Source organism: Citrus sinensis, chromosome 9 (assembly GCF_022201045.2).
Source record: "Citrus sinensis cultivar Valencia sweet orange chromosome 9, DVS_A1.0, whole genome shotgun sequence".
In the NCBI taxonomy this organism is placed as follows: Eukaryota; Viridiplantae; Streptophyta; class Magnoliopsida; order Sapindales; family Rutaceae; genus Citrus; species Citrus sinensis.
In genome coordinates, this window is record NC_068564.1 from 9,820,594 (window position 1) to 9,838,283 (window position 17,690).

At 30.4% G+C, this 17,690-nt stretch overlaps 1 protein-coding gene across 1 annotated transcript; it reads left to right on the top strand.

Moving 5' to 3' along the window:
- The first annotated feature begins 14,332 nt into the window (after positions 1 to 14,332).
- On the top strand, positions 14,333 to 16,284 carry LOC102628484 (calcium-binding protein CBP-like). Its single transcript, XM_006489805.4, has 5 exons — positions 14,333 to 14,905; positions 15,429 to 15,475; positions 15,584 to 15,759; positions 15,863 to 15,881; positions 16,022 to 16,284. The coding sequence occupies exons 1-5, from the start codon at positions 14,401 to 14,403 to the stop codon at positions 16,124 to 16,126; spliced, it is 852 nt and encodes a 283-aa protein (XP_006489868.2). The 5' UTR covers positions 14,333 to 14,400; the 3' UTR covers positions 16,127 to 16,284.
- The last annotated feature ends 1,406 nt before the right edge of the window (positions 16,285 to 17,690 follow it).

Consider the following 17,690-nt stretch of genomic DNA (forward strand, 5'->3'; position numbering starts at 1 on the left):
TGAATGAATGCACATGTCATAATAAATTCCAAGTGAGGTTTTGAGCCTGTCATTTTTCTTGGAGAGTAACATTTTTTACCCATTTTTCATACAGCTTAGCAGTTTATTATTTTATACATGATCTCTAGATTTCATTTGAGTCAATCCCTAAAAAAAAGAGGTTAAATAAAATAAAATAAAAGGAGAAAAAAATGTGTTGCTACATCTGGAGGTCCATCTAATTAGTAGATATGGAAGATTATTTAAAGCCCTAAAAGACGATGGAAATATCATCTTTGACTTGTTTGAACCTTTCTAGCCATCCATTTTGTGAAATATCCATAGTTAACCTTTTTGAGCCTTAAAAAAAAAATATTTTCTTTGTCAACTTATCATTGTGACCTACTCCGATTTGAAGTATTACTCGATATTTTATAAGTTTCATCACCTATTTATATTTGAGAAAAATGTAAATAATTATTTTGTTCAATGAAGTTATGCTAAACAAAAGCAAAAAAAAAATTATTGTTTCAAAAAAAAGAGAGAAAAAAAGGAAAAAATAACAATAATAAATAAGTGAAATGCACCTTGTAATTTCCAAAAGATCTATACTTTTTCTCAAACATATAATTTGTTTTCCTTATTTCCCTTTCTTTGTTAGCCTTGTCCCTAGCCTACGTTACGTCCTAATAAAAGTTCTTCTTGATTTTAGGGATTTATTGTCTGAAGTAGAAGCTAGTTTTATGGGCTAAAAAGATGTAGTGATGTATAAAAAAAAAAAATTTGGGTTGACTAGCATTTTGTTTGACTTAAATATCGTGTTATTTCTAAGCTGTAGGCATATTTCTTTCATCTTGGTGAGAGCGTTGGATATTACTTCCTTATAATATTTCTCTCAATTTACCATTCATTAGAGTGACTATTTTTATTGGATTTAACTTCTTTGTGAGAGTGTCACTACTTCCAATGAGATTTTGGAGTTTGACGTGTCATTCTTGAAAGTAGCTGTGACAAAGTCTACTAAGCTGATGCATGTGGATGGTTTATGCGGGTGTAATATTTCTTTAAACTGGTGATAATGCTTATACTTTTATTTGATTGCTATCAGTAGTCTGATTGAATAAACACGAGTATTTAAAAAAAATCAAATCATTTTGGGTTTGAATTTTGTTTTTGCTTTATTTGCTAAGGACTAGCAATAAGTTGATTGGGGGGTATGTTGAGTGCTAGAAAATGTATATTTATAAAGGAGAAAATCGTCATTTTACATTTCAAGTCTTGCTAACACTCTTACTTTTATGTATTTTAGTCTCTTGTAATTTAATTATGTGTGTTTTATTATAATTAAGTATTTTATGTATTTTAGGGCATTATAGTCATTTCACAATAAATGAGAGATCAGACAGCAAAACGGGCATAACTTTTGAACTCAGGACAGTCTAAAACCTTAGGAGGAGCATAAAGGAAAAATGTCATTGTTCACATGTACGGTACTATTCATATGTACGGTATTGTCTATGTTACTGTTCACACATACGGAACGATGACGTGGCATTGATCGATGATATGGCGTTGACTGATGAGGTGTCACGATTCTATTGGACTGAAATTCTTATATACTGTTGATCGATTACGTGGCAGCATGTTAGTGGACCAAAAAACGTGCGTACGGTACATGCATATACACGGGATTATTTACAACCAAACCGTGTCACTATTCAAACTGCGTGGTCAAACCGTGTACTGTTTACTGATGATGTGGTGCAATCCTGAGCGTCCAAAAATTTTTTAATTCGATGGTCATGATTTACTCAGTGTATCTATAAAAATGGGGCTCTCCCTCCTAATTTGGCATCTCTGAATTCATTTTTTAGCTCCATTTTATATAATTCATTCTCCATCTTGTATTTTCTATGTATTTTAATAAATTCTCATTTTACCCATAGTTCAATTATGAGTAGCTAATAACAAGAGTGGTAAAGAGCAAAGCTTCCCTGATTTATTTAAATTAGTTATGTTTTTTTATTATTTTATTTAAAGGAGAAAATGATCCAACTTTAAGAGCAAGTTGTTAATGAAGGATATGAACCACTTAACGATGAGCAACTATCTCAAGCAGTGTGTGGTAAGAAATCTGGTTATATTTCTGGACTTGGAGTGTATAAGCCACCACGTCATTTACAACCTTCGACATCTAATGAAAATGATTCGGCATTGCGAAATGAGTTAAAGTCTACAAAGACGGAACTTCAAGCAACTAAGAATGAGCTTCAAGAAACAAAGAGTGAGCTTCAATCAACTAAGACTACCATAGATGACTTGTTAGTAGGCTTAGCCAATTTGAGACCTTCATGAGCTCTTATATAACTAGAGATGTCAAATAAATCTGGATCCGTAAAGATCCGGAAGATCCAGATCTTGAAAAATCCGGATCCGCATATTAAAAAATATAGATTCGGATGTGAAAGTTGGGAATCCGCACGGATTCGGATGCAAGTGCATCCGGAAAACTGGATATCCGGATCCAGATACAAGTGCATCCAAAAAATCGGATATCCGGATCCGGATAAATTTTACTTTAAATTATAAATTAAATTAAAAAATATATTAAAAATTAAATGAAAAATTAAAAATAAATTTTATTTGTGGATTTATTATGTTGTTGTATATTATGCATGTTGATTTATTAATTGTTGGATTACGATTTAATTTTATTTGGTATTGTTAGGTAAATTATTGAATTTTATTTTTAATTAAAAATTAAATCAAAAATTAAAAAAAATTAAATTTTATTTGTGAATTTATGATGTTATATCTTATTTATGTCGAATTATTAATTGTTGGATTATGATTGAATTTTATTTGATATTATGAGGTAAATTATTGAATTTTATTTTAAATTAAATATTAAATTAAAAATATACATTAAAAATGAAAAATTAAATTTTATTTGTAGATTTGTGAGATTATTTGTATGTTTTTCATGTTGAATTATTCATTGTTAAATTATGATTGGATTTTATTTGATATTATTAGGTAAATTATTGAATTTTTAAATTATTTATTAAATGATTAAATTTTAATTTTTGTGGATCCGGATATCCAGAATATCCGCCCGCATCCGGATCCATAAAAAAATTTACAGATCCGAATGCGGATCCGGATGCAAATTTATTAATCCGTATCCAGATGCACCTACATCCGGATCCGGATCCGGATCTAGATTTTGCCAACCCTATATATAACTGGTCATTCTAATGCTTCAAGGTTGACATCGATTCATCTCTCCAAACTGTGATTTTTTAGTGCATTCTTGCATGCATTGGACTTAATACTAGTTAGTGTGTTTGTCTTGGAAACTTAATTAATTTGTGTGTTATGCTTATGTTATTTTTTGTTGGTCAATTGAAAAAGAAGTTGCTGGTGATGGCCTTGTCTATTATTTCTATTAGACTTATATGTATTTTGTCTATTATGTCTATTAGACTTATATGTATTTTGGCTTATGTGCAATGAATATTGGGCTTTGATTTTAATGAGTATAATAGAATGTTTAATTCCTAATTTTAATAGCTTTATATATTCTCAATTACAAAAAGAATTTGTTAAATAAAAAATGTGGCAAGTAAAATAATATATTATTAAAATTTTATGTTAAATATTAATATTAAATTAGCTTAATAATTAAATAGTAAATATATACAGATTTTTGTAGCAAAAACATTGCATTTTCGTGGCTAATATAAACCCAACAAAGGTAATTAGTCACAAATAAATTTCATAGCCAATTATTGTAAAATTCACCACAAATAGATCGTGGCTAATCAACACACATTTAACCACAAACCCATTATTTAGCACAATGAATAATGTTGCCAAATAGAATAATTGGTGACAAAACCACTTAGTGGCCAAAGATTGGCAAATTCACCACAAATATTTTGTGGCTAATGGTCTTACATTCAACCACAAACATTTTATTTAGCCACAATAATAGGCGTTGCCACATAGAGCAATTAGTGACAAAATAATTTTGTGGCCAAAGGCTATCACAACAAGTTTTGTGGCTAAATGTTTTACTTTTAGCCACAAACCAGCGTTTACCCACAAAAATAGAGACATAGATTTTGTATTAAATAATGAGATATGTGAGTTTCAAGATTATTTTTTACCACAAAAATTTACTATCGCTAATATCCATGAGCCATGAAATCTCTATTTCATGGCTAAATATCAAATGCCACAGCTGTAAGGCGCGAAATTGGGACAAAAATGTTTTTGTGGCAAAAGACAATAAGTCACAAAATTTGAGTGTTTTGCCACAAAATGTTTTGAGGCTAAATGACATTTTTCTTGTAGTGAACACTGCTCTTGCAAGGTTTCCTCCAAGGTTTTGAAGTGTCTACATAAGTTCAACAATATATTTACAAATCTCTATGGATAAAGTGATGGAAATTAAGTTTATAGATAAGAATTTTACAAAATTTACCGTAGCAACATTCCTCCCTTGTGAAATTACAGTAGGCACTTGAGAAGATAATAGATTATTTATCTGTCCGTCCTATAAAGTCAACAAAAAAAATCATTTAAGCATCATTTATGCAATAAAATTATTTTACGTTAATTAATATTAAAACTAACCTCTACGTCAGAACATGTCGAACTCTTTTTAGGTTTTTTAAATTTTTTTAACATTTTTCTTTGACAAGGTGGACAACTTTTACGATGCTTAGTGACACGACTCAAAAGTGTATTACTCTCAAGTATAAGAGTGTCTAGTTATAATATAACCCGGTGAAACCGGGGTCGAACCACATGGAGTTTTAAATCTAGTAAAACTAAGAAAATTAATTGTGGGGAAAAGAAATTATTTGAAATCAATTTAAAAATAAGCTAAGGTTTACGATCAACTCTCTGTATTCAAACTATAATTTTAATACTCTCTCATTTATATTTTATCTCACTTTTACCAATTAATATTATATCATTTAATTCTATGTGTGTGGATAAATATAGAATAAAGTACCTAATGTGCCACACTATATTAATGTGTCGATATTATGTCAAAATATCATAAAATCCAGTGAGATTTATAAATTAACATGATATAAAAATAATTAGAAAAGAATTAAATAAACTTAAAAACTCATTTGAGAAAATAATAATAATTAATAGTTTGAAACATTGAGCTTCACCATTCACCTCAGCTTAATAAAATTAGCTACTCATATTGAAAGAAAACATAACACTCTTTTTATTTGATAAACTTTTTGAAATATATTATAAAGAAAATTGATACAAACGGAAACAAGAAAAGAAAGAAAGATAGAAAGTCTTCAGTCTCGGCTTCAGCTCTCAAAATAGCTCCCCCCTTTTGGCTTGCATCCCCTTGCCTTTTATAGGCAAGAGAATCGTCTTCTTTTCTTTCGTTTTATCAATATTAATATTTTATTTTATTTTTATATTATATATATATATATATATATATATATATATATATATATATATATATATTGAATTGTGTGATGGTCAGGAGGCGTGATGGTCTCTTGACCATCACCAACATGCTTTTATTCTTTTTTATTTTATTATTTTATTATTATTTATTATTACATCTCTTCAATTGTGTTCCAGTAGTTCTTCTTTGTTCTCGCTTTTAATTCCAATTCCATCTTTATTCTTGAAAAATATTTTGCAAGATAAAAATCAACAAATTACGAATTAATTTAACATAAAATATATTTGGGGAGTATTAAAATAATGTAGAAATAATGAACACATTAATCGACACAATAAGTAAAAAACTAATAATTTTATCCTTATTAAATGTACACTTTTTAGTGTCAATCACTTAGCTACTGGATCACATACTCTTTCATTTGCATTGAAATTCTTATGCTATTACTATAACTTTCTTGACCTAAAATTCCCACGTTGTTACTCTGTATTAAATTGTCTTTGGTAGGTCTTTCCGCACATTCTCAATCTAATTCAAAACAAGTTTTTTCAACATTTGCTACAACCACGTTTGCAATCTTTGTTCATCTGTGCAACTTTGTAGCTCATGACTCGTTTTGACCCTATTATGGCATCTTTATACATCTTTTCTTCATCTTCATAAGATGTACTTTTCTAGAAGTGCTTCAATGTCATTGCGTATGATGATTGTAATGGCATGCCTGTAAAGAATTCCTCTAAACTAGAACATTGGACAACTACAACAAATTTCACTCTTATCTTATTTAAAATGGACTTTAAAAAGTTCTTTTTTTTACCCTAACCAACTTTGACATCTTTTGTAACTATATATTCACATCACATAGAATTGATAAATTCGTTACACATCTTTCTAGTAAATTTTTTCTAAAATTTTTAAAACTTTAAAATGGTGTACACGTTTCAAACTTGCTTCTCCATCTTACAAGATGTTATATATGGCATTTGTTAGGAAAGACACTTTGCATTTTCTTTAACTTTTCTTTGAACTTTACTCTTTAATGCAATGTTGTATTGCTCTATAAATTGCTCAAAGTGATTTTTAAGTTAATTTCACCATAAAAAAATGTATTCATACTCTCATTACGTTCAGTGGCTGTCATTTCTGCCCAAACATTGTTATTCAAATAACATGATACTCAATGATGTCTCTCATTGTATAAGCCTTGTAGTTATTCATTACCACCAAAATCATATTCTACAATCATGCGATACTAAGTTTCCTTGTAGTTTGCAAGGCTCTGTGAATCATAAATAGTACAATGTAACACATCGCCAACGTCATGATATTGTTTATAGCTCCCTAACTTATTTAAAATATTCTTAAGTATATGTTAAAAACACCACCGGTGAGGAATATTAAGAAAAACATCCTTAATAGAAATTTTGACCATACTGTCTTGTTATGTAATAATTCTAATAAGAGCATACTTAGATATGCATAATAACTATGTTCAAAATAATCATGTGAATGTCTCAATGTTCTCGTGTGAAACTAATCTACATCTAAACAAAATAGAATGACCATGATGATTTACTCCCACAAATAGAGTGAATAAGTGTCATACTTATTTATAGGATATGTAATGTCAAATGTAATAACATCTCCAAACTCCTTATACGTTTCCCTATTGCTTGGCTCAGTCCAAAATATATTTTCCAATCGATCCTCATCATCCACTTGTATACTAAAGAAAACTTATTTTTTTTTCATTGCACTTTCATAAATTAATTTTGAAGAGCCACAACATCTTCATCCCCAAGTTGTAGTCATCTTTCTTTCTGGACATGATTTTTACAATCTCTTTCTACGAATGTCGCATTTTCATGGTCATCAATCTCAATAAAAGTGATTGAAAATTTTGGGACATTTTAATTCTTGCTCTATCATTTAAATCAAACTTCTTTTTTGCCTATGAACTGAGGCTACAATTGGATTGAAATAACTTAGACTTAGTTGGAGTCAATAATGTATGGTTGTGTTCAAGATTTAAAACTCGATTCCTCTACTTTCCATATTCCTTTATACCTCCTCCCAATTTAGCATTGTAGCCTATTTTTGCATTAGGTTAGAGCTGAGCAGATTAGTAAATTTGCTCTTTGTTGTATTGCTTCGCCCAAAAGAATAACTCACATGCCTTATTCTCCTATCATCACCCTTATCATTACTTCTCCGCATAATTGGAAACATTTTTTTCTTATCATAATTTCCATAATAACTAAACATTTTAGTCTCACTATCAAGTGACATCCGAATCATTGGCTTGCCACCCTCTAAATTGTCCCCCTCAATTTTCTCTAATTTTTCAACTTCTGTGGTTTTTTCCATATCCTACAAAATGAATATATTTCATATTAACCAACCGGAAATAACATAAATTATATAAAAAAAAAGTGCTATAAATTTAAATACAACATAAATTTAAATTAAAAATAGTTCACTTTAAGTGACAATTATACATAAGCCCAATGTCCGTGGGCCGAAAATTTTTTAATTATGTTTAAATAATGGGAAATATAACTTATTAAATAGAGCAGAACAATTTGAGCAATATAAAGCAACCTAATGTTTGCTAGAATTTGTAACTTGTTCAAAGTAAACAAAATATAATCCCAATTCATCGACTGACTTTTAGTGGATCTTTAATTCAACAGGCTACATATTGCTGCTAAAGCCGCAATTACAGAATTTAAAACCCTTGACAACCAAATTAGAAATTAAAGTAATGAATTGAAGACACAATCGATTATGTTGGGGAGAGACAGCAACACAGCTAAAATCAAAGGATGAGAGAGCAACGCCACTGTGGATTTCAGAGAAAGAGAGAGATAGTGAGGCCACAAATATCCCTGGCGTAGCTGAGAGAGTGAAGAAGAATGAAGGAGTAAGATGCTTGAGACATAAGACAGAGGGTGCTCTCACTATTGTTGCATGGAGAGGGAAAATAGAGCTAATGGAACAGACCTTCCATGGCGATGGAAGAGAGAGGCCCAAGACTGTTGCTATGTGTGAGGGAGAAAGGAAAGAGTCGCGTGCGATTTGTTTGAGTTTGTTTTCTGCAAAGTTTTGTGCATTCCTTTGTGAGAATATGGGCATCGATAATTATAATATCTTTTTTTTCACTTGACTTATTGAATAATCTTCATGGTTTGCTTATTTTTTGTTCAATAATTATTGTGAAATATGATTCCATAGCCTGCAATCTTGATTTTTAAAATTAAGCATATGTCACTATTACTAGGTTTCGATTAGACACTGTATAATCAGTTTAATTAAGCATCTATTGTTTAGAAAATTTAAGGACTAAAATATAAATATAAATTAATAATATGTCGAATGATCTTTCCTTATTTGGATCATTTGATTATTTTTGTGTGCATTAGTTAATTTGCTCTTGATTCTTTAGTTTGCTTAATATTAATTAGATTTATAATGTTGAGATATATGATGACTCATTTGTTAGTAAGCAAGAAGAAAATCTTGGTAGTTATACACAAGTCGGTGCTAATGTTGCAAATGATTATATATATGTGTGTTGCTATGTGTTCTCATCTTTGCATAATTTATCAACAAAGATTAAAAAGTCCCAAGTCATACTATAGACTTTGTCCACAATAGAACTTTTGTATGATTTGGTTTTTGAAAGTGATGTGAAATGTTTGTCATAATAAAAAATGGATAGACAAACCTTTGACAAAGTATGTACACTTCTTCGTAAGAAATAGAGTATAATTGGTACTAGAAAAGTGTCGTTAATGCTTGAAATATTTTTTTTGTATATTTTAGCACATCAATTGAAGAAAGAGATGAATGGTTTTAATTTTAAAAGATCTTGCTGAATAGTTAGTAAATATTTTCATGAGTGTTTAAGGCAATAATTAGATGTCAAAAAGAGTTTTTGAAAAAAAAAAAAACCTATTCCAGTATTGGAAAATTCAATAGGGCCAACATGGAAATGGATGGAGCCCACATGAAAATGGTTTGAGGCACATATAATATTTCATTGATACCTTGTGTTCATTTATACACTTATGTACCTCAACTTACAATTTTTTTCAATATAATATTTTAGAATTACTTGAGAGAATTAGATGGTATATCTATAAAAGTTCATGCTTTAGAAGTTGATAAACCAGCATATAAAACTAAGAAAAATGAAATTACAACAAATGTCTTAGGGATTTGTTCACAAGATATACAATTTACTTATGTCTTACCGGGATGAGAGGGTTCAACTGACGATGCGAGTGCTAAAAAATGTTGTATCTAGAAGAAATGGTTTAAAAGTTCCTTATAGTAATAACTTTAATCAAAATTATCATTAGATTTTAAGATTGTTTAATTGATTTGTGACATTTTATTTCATGATATTTTTTTGCTCATTATGTTATTATTACTTGGTTGACCATGGCTACACCAACAGTAAAAGTTTTCTTTCACTATTTAGAGGTCAACATTACTATTTGAGTGACTTTACGGATATATACCAACCTAATACTCTAAAAGAGTTATTTAATATGAAGCACTCTAGTGATTGCAATGTGATTAAACGATGTTTTAGATTATTGAAAAAAAGATGAGTTATACTAAGAAATCTTACCTTTTATAATATAAAAATACGAAGGTGTATAATATTCATTTTTTTTGTATGCTACATAACTTTGTAAGAACGGAAATGGATTTTGATGATACGGAACTTGAAATAAATTATGAGACCACTCCAAATATTGACTTATATTCGGCGGTAATTAATAGTATTGAGCCTTCAAACAAGTATACTATTTAGAGACAAAACTTGGCCAAAGATATATTGAACACATGCCAAGCAAGTAAAAATTTATGAAGTTAGCTTGTTTAACATTGGATATTGTTTTGAACACATACATAAGTTAGCTTGTTTAACATTGGATATTGTATTGTTATTTGACATTTGGCATTGTATTATTATTTAAATTTGGATATTGTATTGTAATTTGACATTTGATACTTTATTATTATTTGACTTTGAATATTGTATTGTTATTTGGCATTTGATACTATATTATTACTTGAATTTAGATATTGTATTGTTATTTGATATTTGATACTGTATTATCATTTGAATTTAGTTATCACATCATTCTTTGACCTTTGATACTATATTGTTATTTGGATTTAGATATTGAATTGTTCTTTGTTATTTGGTACTATATTGTTCTTTAACATTTGATATTATATTGTTATTTGAATAAATAGAATGAGTTCTATTTTAACTCCAGCTCCTAGAGTTAGGTATGGACAAATACTACTAGAAAACCGGTCAAGATAATGCACTGATTAAAGCATTTAGAAATTAAGTCAAAATCTTATGTAGCAAATAAATTGTGGTTTCAAAAATAAGTATTTACAATAATTGGAAAATAATATGGAAATGAAATTGCCAGCTTGTGGTTTGAAAATCATATTCTCACATTGAGTCTAAAGTTAAATGGTTTAAGCAAGTATAGAATGTTATAGTGGATCTATTATCTCTTATTGGGCTTGATTGGAATACTAAGAAGATGATGATAATATGTGAAAATGATGTTTTTTGTGAGTATATCAAGGTAAAGTCTTTAATTAAATGGTATTAATTCTTAATGCCCAACTACGATTTGTGTTATAAGCACATTGTTATTATTATTACATAAAACAAAGAAGGCAGTTGGCTTATTTAAAAAACCATGTCATCATTATCACATTTTATTGTATATTTATGGTTGAGATTGAGCAATTTGACCTAATGCTAGCAATGGAGGTAAGTAGGTTAATAACTCTTTGATGGAAGATTTTGTTGATGGTATATATAGCACATTCAAATATTGTTCCTCAGCAAGTGGATTCTACTCCTAGTAGTTCAACAAACAACTTTAGGAAAAAGAAAAGTAAAGACAAAACATTTGGCCAGATGTGCCCAAATATTATGACAATGGCTAAGTCGGTAGCAACAATAGTACCTAGGCTAGATGATTTGATTAATGTGATTTCTGCTTCTGATAAGGATATAATTGATTTACAAGTTAAGTTATATGAAGAAATAATTAAAATTAAAGGCTTGGGCGATGAAAAAATATATGATGCAATTAGTATGTCGACCATGATTTGTTACGTGCGCTCTTTACCTTGCATGATCACCTCAAGAAAGATATATCATTCAAATACTTCATCATGGGATGTAGTCCTATATTATTTGTATAATGTGTTACTGGAACTTATGATGTATTGAAATCATTTTGAACTTATATATGCATTTTGTATTTGCTTATATTATTGTTTTTACTTTAATTTATTAGCTTATAATTAGCTAAAAATAGAATGAAAGCGACTAGCTGCTTATTTTTTAAGTGGTATGTTGATTGTGCCAAGTTATGTCACTTTTATATATTTATCCCTACAGATTTATAAAAATACCCAAAAGTTTTATAATATTTGAAAATAGGTCCTTCATTATGTATTTATATATTATTACTATTATTGTTGTTGTTGCTACTGCTATTATTAATTACTATTACTATTATTATTTATCTATTTATTATTAAATTATTATTATTATTATTATAGATACTAATAATTATAAGGAAAATAATTAATAAAAGATATTTAAGTGACTTGAAACAATTATGATTCTGATTTATACAGCTCAAATAAATATCTTATTTTCATTCTTATTCATAATTCCCATTTCAGCCTTTTTGGATTCTCATCCATTTTGATTCTGACCAATTCTAATTACCATTTAGTAAATACACCATTAGTCAAATCGGAATCTATTTATGTATTTGTATCACAAATTGGTTTCTTTGCAAATTACCACAAGATACCCTTTGATGTTGTGAGGGAAAGCCTGAATGATTGGGCTAGAGGCCCATTGTAAATTCTTTTTGTTTCAGACTAACATAAAATTATATTAGTGTTGACAAAGTTTTAGTTCCATGACAATTGAATTTCTTTGTTTAAAGTTTTGAATTTCGTAGAAGATACCGTAACTCATGTGCAAGTGTTATTTCAAATAATAATCTAAACCATAGCTCCGCCAATTGACCTTTTTTTTTTGCCACGTCTAAGCATGGTTATTGGTCAAATTACTCGACTTTTAAATTACAATGGAATGGCTTAAATTGACTCATTAACCCAAGTTTTTTTTCCCAAAAAATAAAAAATAAAGATTTAAAAGGCATGTATAAAAGGCGAAGCATCAGATACATGGTATCCCATGAGAAGACAATTGACTTGAAATGAATTCAAGGAGATCGTGTAAAATGATTCGAAGTACATGCAGTTGACTTTCATAAACAAAGTCGACAAGTGGCCATGTGGAAGATATGCCACCTGATTTTTGGGTTGAGTCATTGGGTGGTTTTTTCAGAATGTACCCTCCACAGCTCCACTTGATGTTTACTAATTCTTTTTAATAGTTTTAATAAATAAAAGAAAAAAAATGTTAATAATACTATTTCTATTTTCTGATGAGAAAATCAATGTGATAATATAACATAGATTCAATTAGAATTGTATCTAATCTTGAATGGATTCAAAAGTAAAAATCTGAGTAATTTGTTTTTATTTTTATTTATTTCATATATGAACTTAAAAAAAAATACTGGTACAAATATATCCTTATAAGTGTTATTAGGAAAGTAAGATAAGACAGAAAAAAAAAAGATTGTGATTTATCTTGGAAATAAATTCAAATGTAAATATTTATAGTAAAATTTCCAAGTTAGGTGGAGATGGGCATTCGGTTAAACCAATATAACCCCAACCAAACCCAATTATAATAAATTAGGTTAATGTTCGTATTAAAATTTTTTAAATCAAACAGTTTAATATTTTGTTCGGTTTGATTCTCGAAAAAAAGTAACTAAATTATTGAAAAGTACCAAAAAAAAAAATAAACCCAAGCAATCCGTATCAAAATTCAATTTTTGTTCAATTTTATTTTCTTGATCTCACTCATTGTGACAACCCACTATTAAGTTTAAAAAAAACATTTCACATTTAGAATATTTTAATCACTAAAACTAAATCATATTCAGTGTTTTGTGAAAAAAAAAATTAGTTTTGACATTATAAATAATTTTTTCTGCAAAAAAGAAAGAATAGTAACACGTTTTTCATGCAATAATCAAATTTGTTCATCTCGAAGGAAGCAGTCTTTTTCAACCAAAAAAAAAAAGGAGAAAATAACATTCAATTATTACACTAAACTTCACAGAGAGACATGTACGTGTAATTAACCACTCCACTAAAGTTCAAATATTCACTCAATTGATAACAGTTAGTCAATTATCGCTTACAATAGTTAATATCCGAGTTGGTTTTATTATGGGCAAAAATCGAATCAAAACATATTAATTCATGAATTTTTTAACCGAACGCAACTCATGAAACCAAATATAATCGAATTGTAGACAGTGATTGTAGAAGTATAATTTATTTATTTATTTATTTATTAACAAGTTAAATCCTAAAAGAAAACTACTTTAGATAAGAATCCAATTAATCATTATTTTTAAATTGATACATTTCCTAACTGTATTCGTATTTACTGTACTACCGACCAAAATAATATTGTAAAACGAAAAAGACAAAATTATTTAGCGGCTTTTGACACATGTTAAAATATCAACGGTGTTGATTTTCTTGCTTTGATGGTTTTTACTTTTTTTTTTTAATAATGGCAAATTAAAAGAGCCGTACTATATATTAAATGCTAAGCTTCGAGTTTATTCAACGACGCGTTTCAATGAATATTAAAATGGCAATTCCGCAATAATATCAAACTTTGAACCCAAATTCATAAGGCCCCCTTGTTTATAAAACACGATCCCCTTCTTCGTCTTCAAGAAAACAAATTCAACCGAAGAAACTTAAGACGCGTCGGCTCTCTCTCGAGATTCCACAACATGTCCGGCTATCCCCAACCTCCGCCCGGCTACGGCTACGGCTCCGCACAGCCTCCGAGTTCTCAGGGCTACGCTTCCCATCACGGCGGGCCGCCGAGTTCTCAGCCCTACTCTGCTCAGTACGGCGCGCCGCCGACGGCTCAGCCCTACTCTGCTCAGTACGGCGCACCGCCGACGGCTCAGCCCTACGGGGCACGGCCACACGCGGCTCCGTCCGCACCCTCTTACGGCGGGCCTTCTCCGGCTCCTGCTTCTGCTCCAGGCGGCTATCCGCCGGCTCCGGGATCGTACGGTAATCCGTTTGCATCTCTAATGCCGTCCAGTTTCCCTCCCGGAACGGATCCGAACATCGTGGCGTGCTTCCAGTTGGCCGACCGGGACAACAGCGGCCTCATCGACGATAAGGAGTTGCAAGGAGCCTTGTCTTCTTACAATCAGAGCTTCAGCTTGAGAACCGTTCGTCTGCTTATGTACACATTCACCAACACTAACGCGAGAAAAATCGGTGAGCTTGTTTTTTTGGTTAACTTTGAAATTCAATTTTATTTTTTCTTTTGCATTTGCGCATGTTAGCAAATAAACTGGATAAATGCTGAAACGCGCCATATGCAAGTCGAACTTCTGCACATTCCGGTTGCGTATACCGATTACGACACGTGGATAACATGTGGCTGATTCGTTCTATTAGAATGACTAAAACACCCCTAGTAATGGCGTGGTTGGCTGTTGGGCGGTTAACTAGTTTTCACCAATTTGGATTTTACAATTGCCGTGGGACCACTTTAAGAATAAAGTGCAGCAGTGTATGCCTTTATTATTAATTAATTTATGACGTGGTGTGCAATAAAGATTACAATTGTGGATTCTTCCATTGTTTATAGGAAATGGACCCCACGTGATCTGTTTTTATAAATTCCTGACTGTAGATTTAGGGAGTAGATTTTTTTCTTGGGCGGCTGGGATTTTTTTACGGCTGGCCCACATGTGGCGTAAGTTCTTTTTGACTTCTTCTTGCTATTTGGATACAGGGCCTAAGGAGTTCATCCAAGTGTTTCACAGTCTTCAAAACTGGAGGGTAATTATAATTCTGATTTTATAATTTCTTAGGATGCATATACAAGACCAAAACCGTTTTCAATATGAGTTTTTTGTTTGGTAATTTGCAATTTTGGAATTGCTACAGGCCATGTTTGAGAAAGTGGACAGGGACAGGAGTGGAAAGATTGATACGAATGAGTTGCGGGAGGCTCTTATGAGTCTAGGTCTTGCGGTTTCACCCGTGGTATTGGACTTGCTTGTCACTAAGTTTGACAAAACTGGTGGCAAAAGCAAGGCCATTGAATATGATAACTTCATCGAGTATGTTCTCATGATAGTACCTCTTGCGACCTTTTAATCCAATAAATGATTATCTTTGAGTATATTTCTAATCACGTTTCTATTTTGCCTTTTTCAAATGCAGGTGCTGTCTCACGGTTAAGGTGAGCTTGCGCTTCTATATATGTTTAACCATCATTTTACTATCATTAAATAAGCGATCGTTTAATGGGACGATAAAATATGATCATCTTCAAACATTTGCTTACACTGATAACGGATTTGTTAATTAATTATATTGCAGGGGTTAACGGAGAAATTTAAGGAGAGGGATACTACGTACTCTGGATCTGCAACTTTCACTTACGAGAATTTCATGCTGGCTGTTCTGCCATTCCTCATTGCTTAGGTTTTTAAAATTTGTTGTTTAATAACTTTGAATCGTGGATTTGGTGTGAATGTGATGTAACGTTTTAGGTGTTTTCGATGTTTTAATGTGGATAAGCTGCGTGGCTGTAGTTTACCTCTTAGTTAAATAAAATCAGTGTTATGGTTTGTTTATTACTATATGATATTTGGTTTATTTTTATAGTTATTTGTCTCCCGGTTGTTTATCAGTTTCGAAATGGACAACGTCACTTTTGGTTCATCTGCATCTGTACTTAATTGCTTTGTTATTGATGCTCAATTGGTGAACTTTTAATACAAAAGCAAAAGCTTTTTTTTTTTTTTTCAATTATTGACATTTATAGATATTACAACCTTGAATGGTTACCATCTACAAAATTAGAGCCTGTATTTATAGTTTGGAAGAAGCGTGTATAAATCTGCTCTGCTAATATATCCATTTACTCAAATTTTTATGCAAGTTAATTTTATTCAAACTGATGAAGTATAAATTCACTGATTAGATTATGTAACTTCAATTTATACAAAATAAGATTGTATAAAAATTTATAATTTTATCTTTATTAAAGATAGAATATAAGCAAAATGTATACCAAATATAGTTTGGAAATATATATTTACTAGGGTCGAGAACCTGCTGCCACTAATATTTGAGAAATATATTTACTCCTAAGTCATATGTAGAGGAGGTACATTTTAAGTCCACTTGTATTTGAATTACTACCCCCAGAATTTAATTGCGTAGTGCAGCTCTTAAGTTGATTTTGTGGGAATATATGTAAAATATTTCTCAAATATCAGTGAAACTGGTTTGTATTTTCAACCATTACATCTTATTCGCTGGGATCGAAGTTTGAGCAATAAGAAATTTTGATTGAGTTCTTTTAGGTTCAATAAAGAGTTGAAAGAGTAAACTAAAATGGAAAAATGAAAGATAGTATGAGCTTATAAGAGGATGAGAAGGTATAACGTGAAAATATCTTTCACATGAGATGTTATGTTAATAATAGGATATGTAACGTGATTATTGATGGCAGGAGCTGTAACAATGGGCTAGCACTATTTTAGTTGAAAAATTGAATTTGAAAAGTTTAAACATCCTAAGCCATATAAACTACAATGACCGAATGATTTTGGAGAAATTAAAATAAATAAACAAGTATTTTTTCCATTCTCAATTAAGAAGTATAAAGTTTAATTTATGTGTGATGCGGTGCTAACACATGCACGACATATTCTTTTAGGGCAACCATGGCAATTTGATAGGCATATAATTCATGATAGTTATACAAATAGATACTTTTTTATATTTAATGAAAAATTCATTACTCTTGTACCTTTATCTCCAAGAAGTGTATGATGATCAAATGACATTGAAAAAATAGAGAGACAGTAAAAAGGAGAGTAAGAGTTCAAAATCAAGAAGGGCTAAACTAAAAGGAGAGGAAAAAAAAAGTGAAAGAAGAAAGGAGATTTTAGTTTATGAGAAAAAAGGAGAAAACAAGTGAATTTATATACAAAGAAGAATAATACCAAAAGATTTTTAATTTTAAAACAGCCTATAA

Excerpts from the sequence above, each read along its gene's own strand:
- LOC102628484 (XM_006489805.4), top strand. The coding sequence starts at position 14,401 with ATGTCCGGCTATCCCCAACCTCCGCCCGGCTACGGCTACGGCTCCGCA. Across the intron at positions 14,906-15,428 it reads CACTAACGCGAGAAAAATCG|GGCCTAAGGAGTTCATCCAA; the intron begins GTGAGCTTGTTT and ends ATTTGGATACAG. Across the intron at positions 15,476-15,583 it reads ACAGTCTTCAAAACTGGAGG|GCCATGTTTGAGAAAGTGGA; the intron begins GTAATTATAATT and ends GAATTGCTACAG.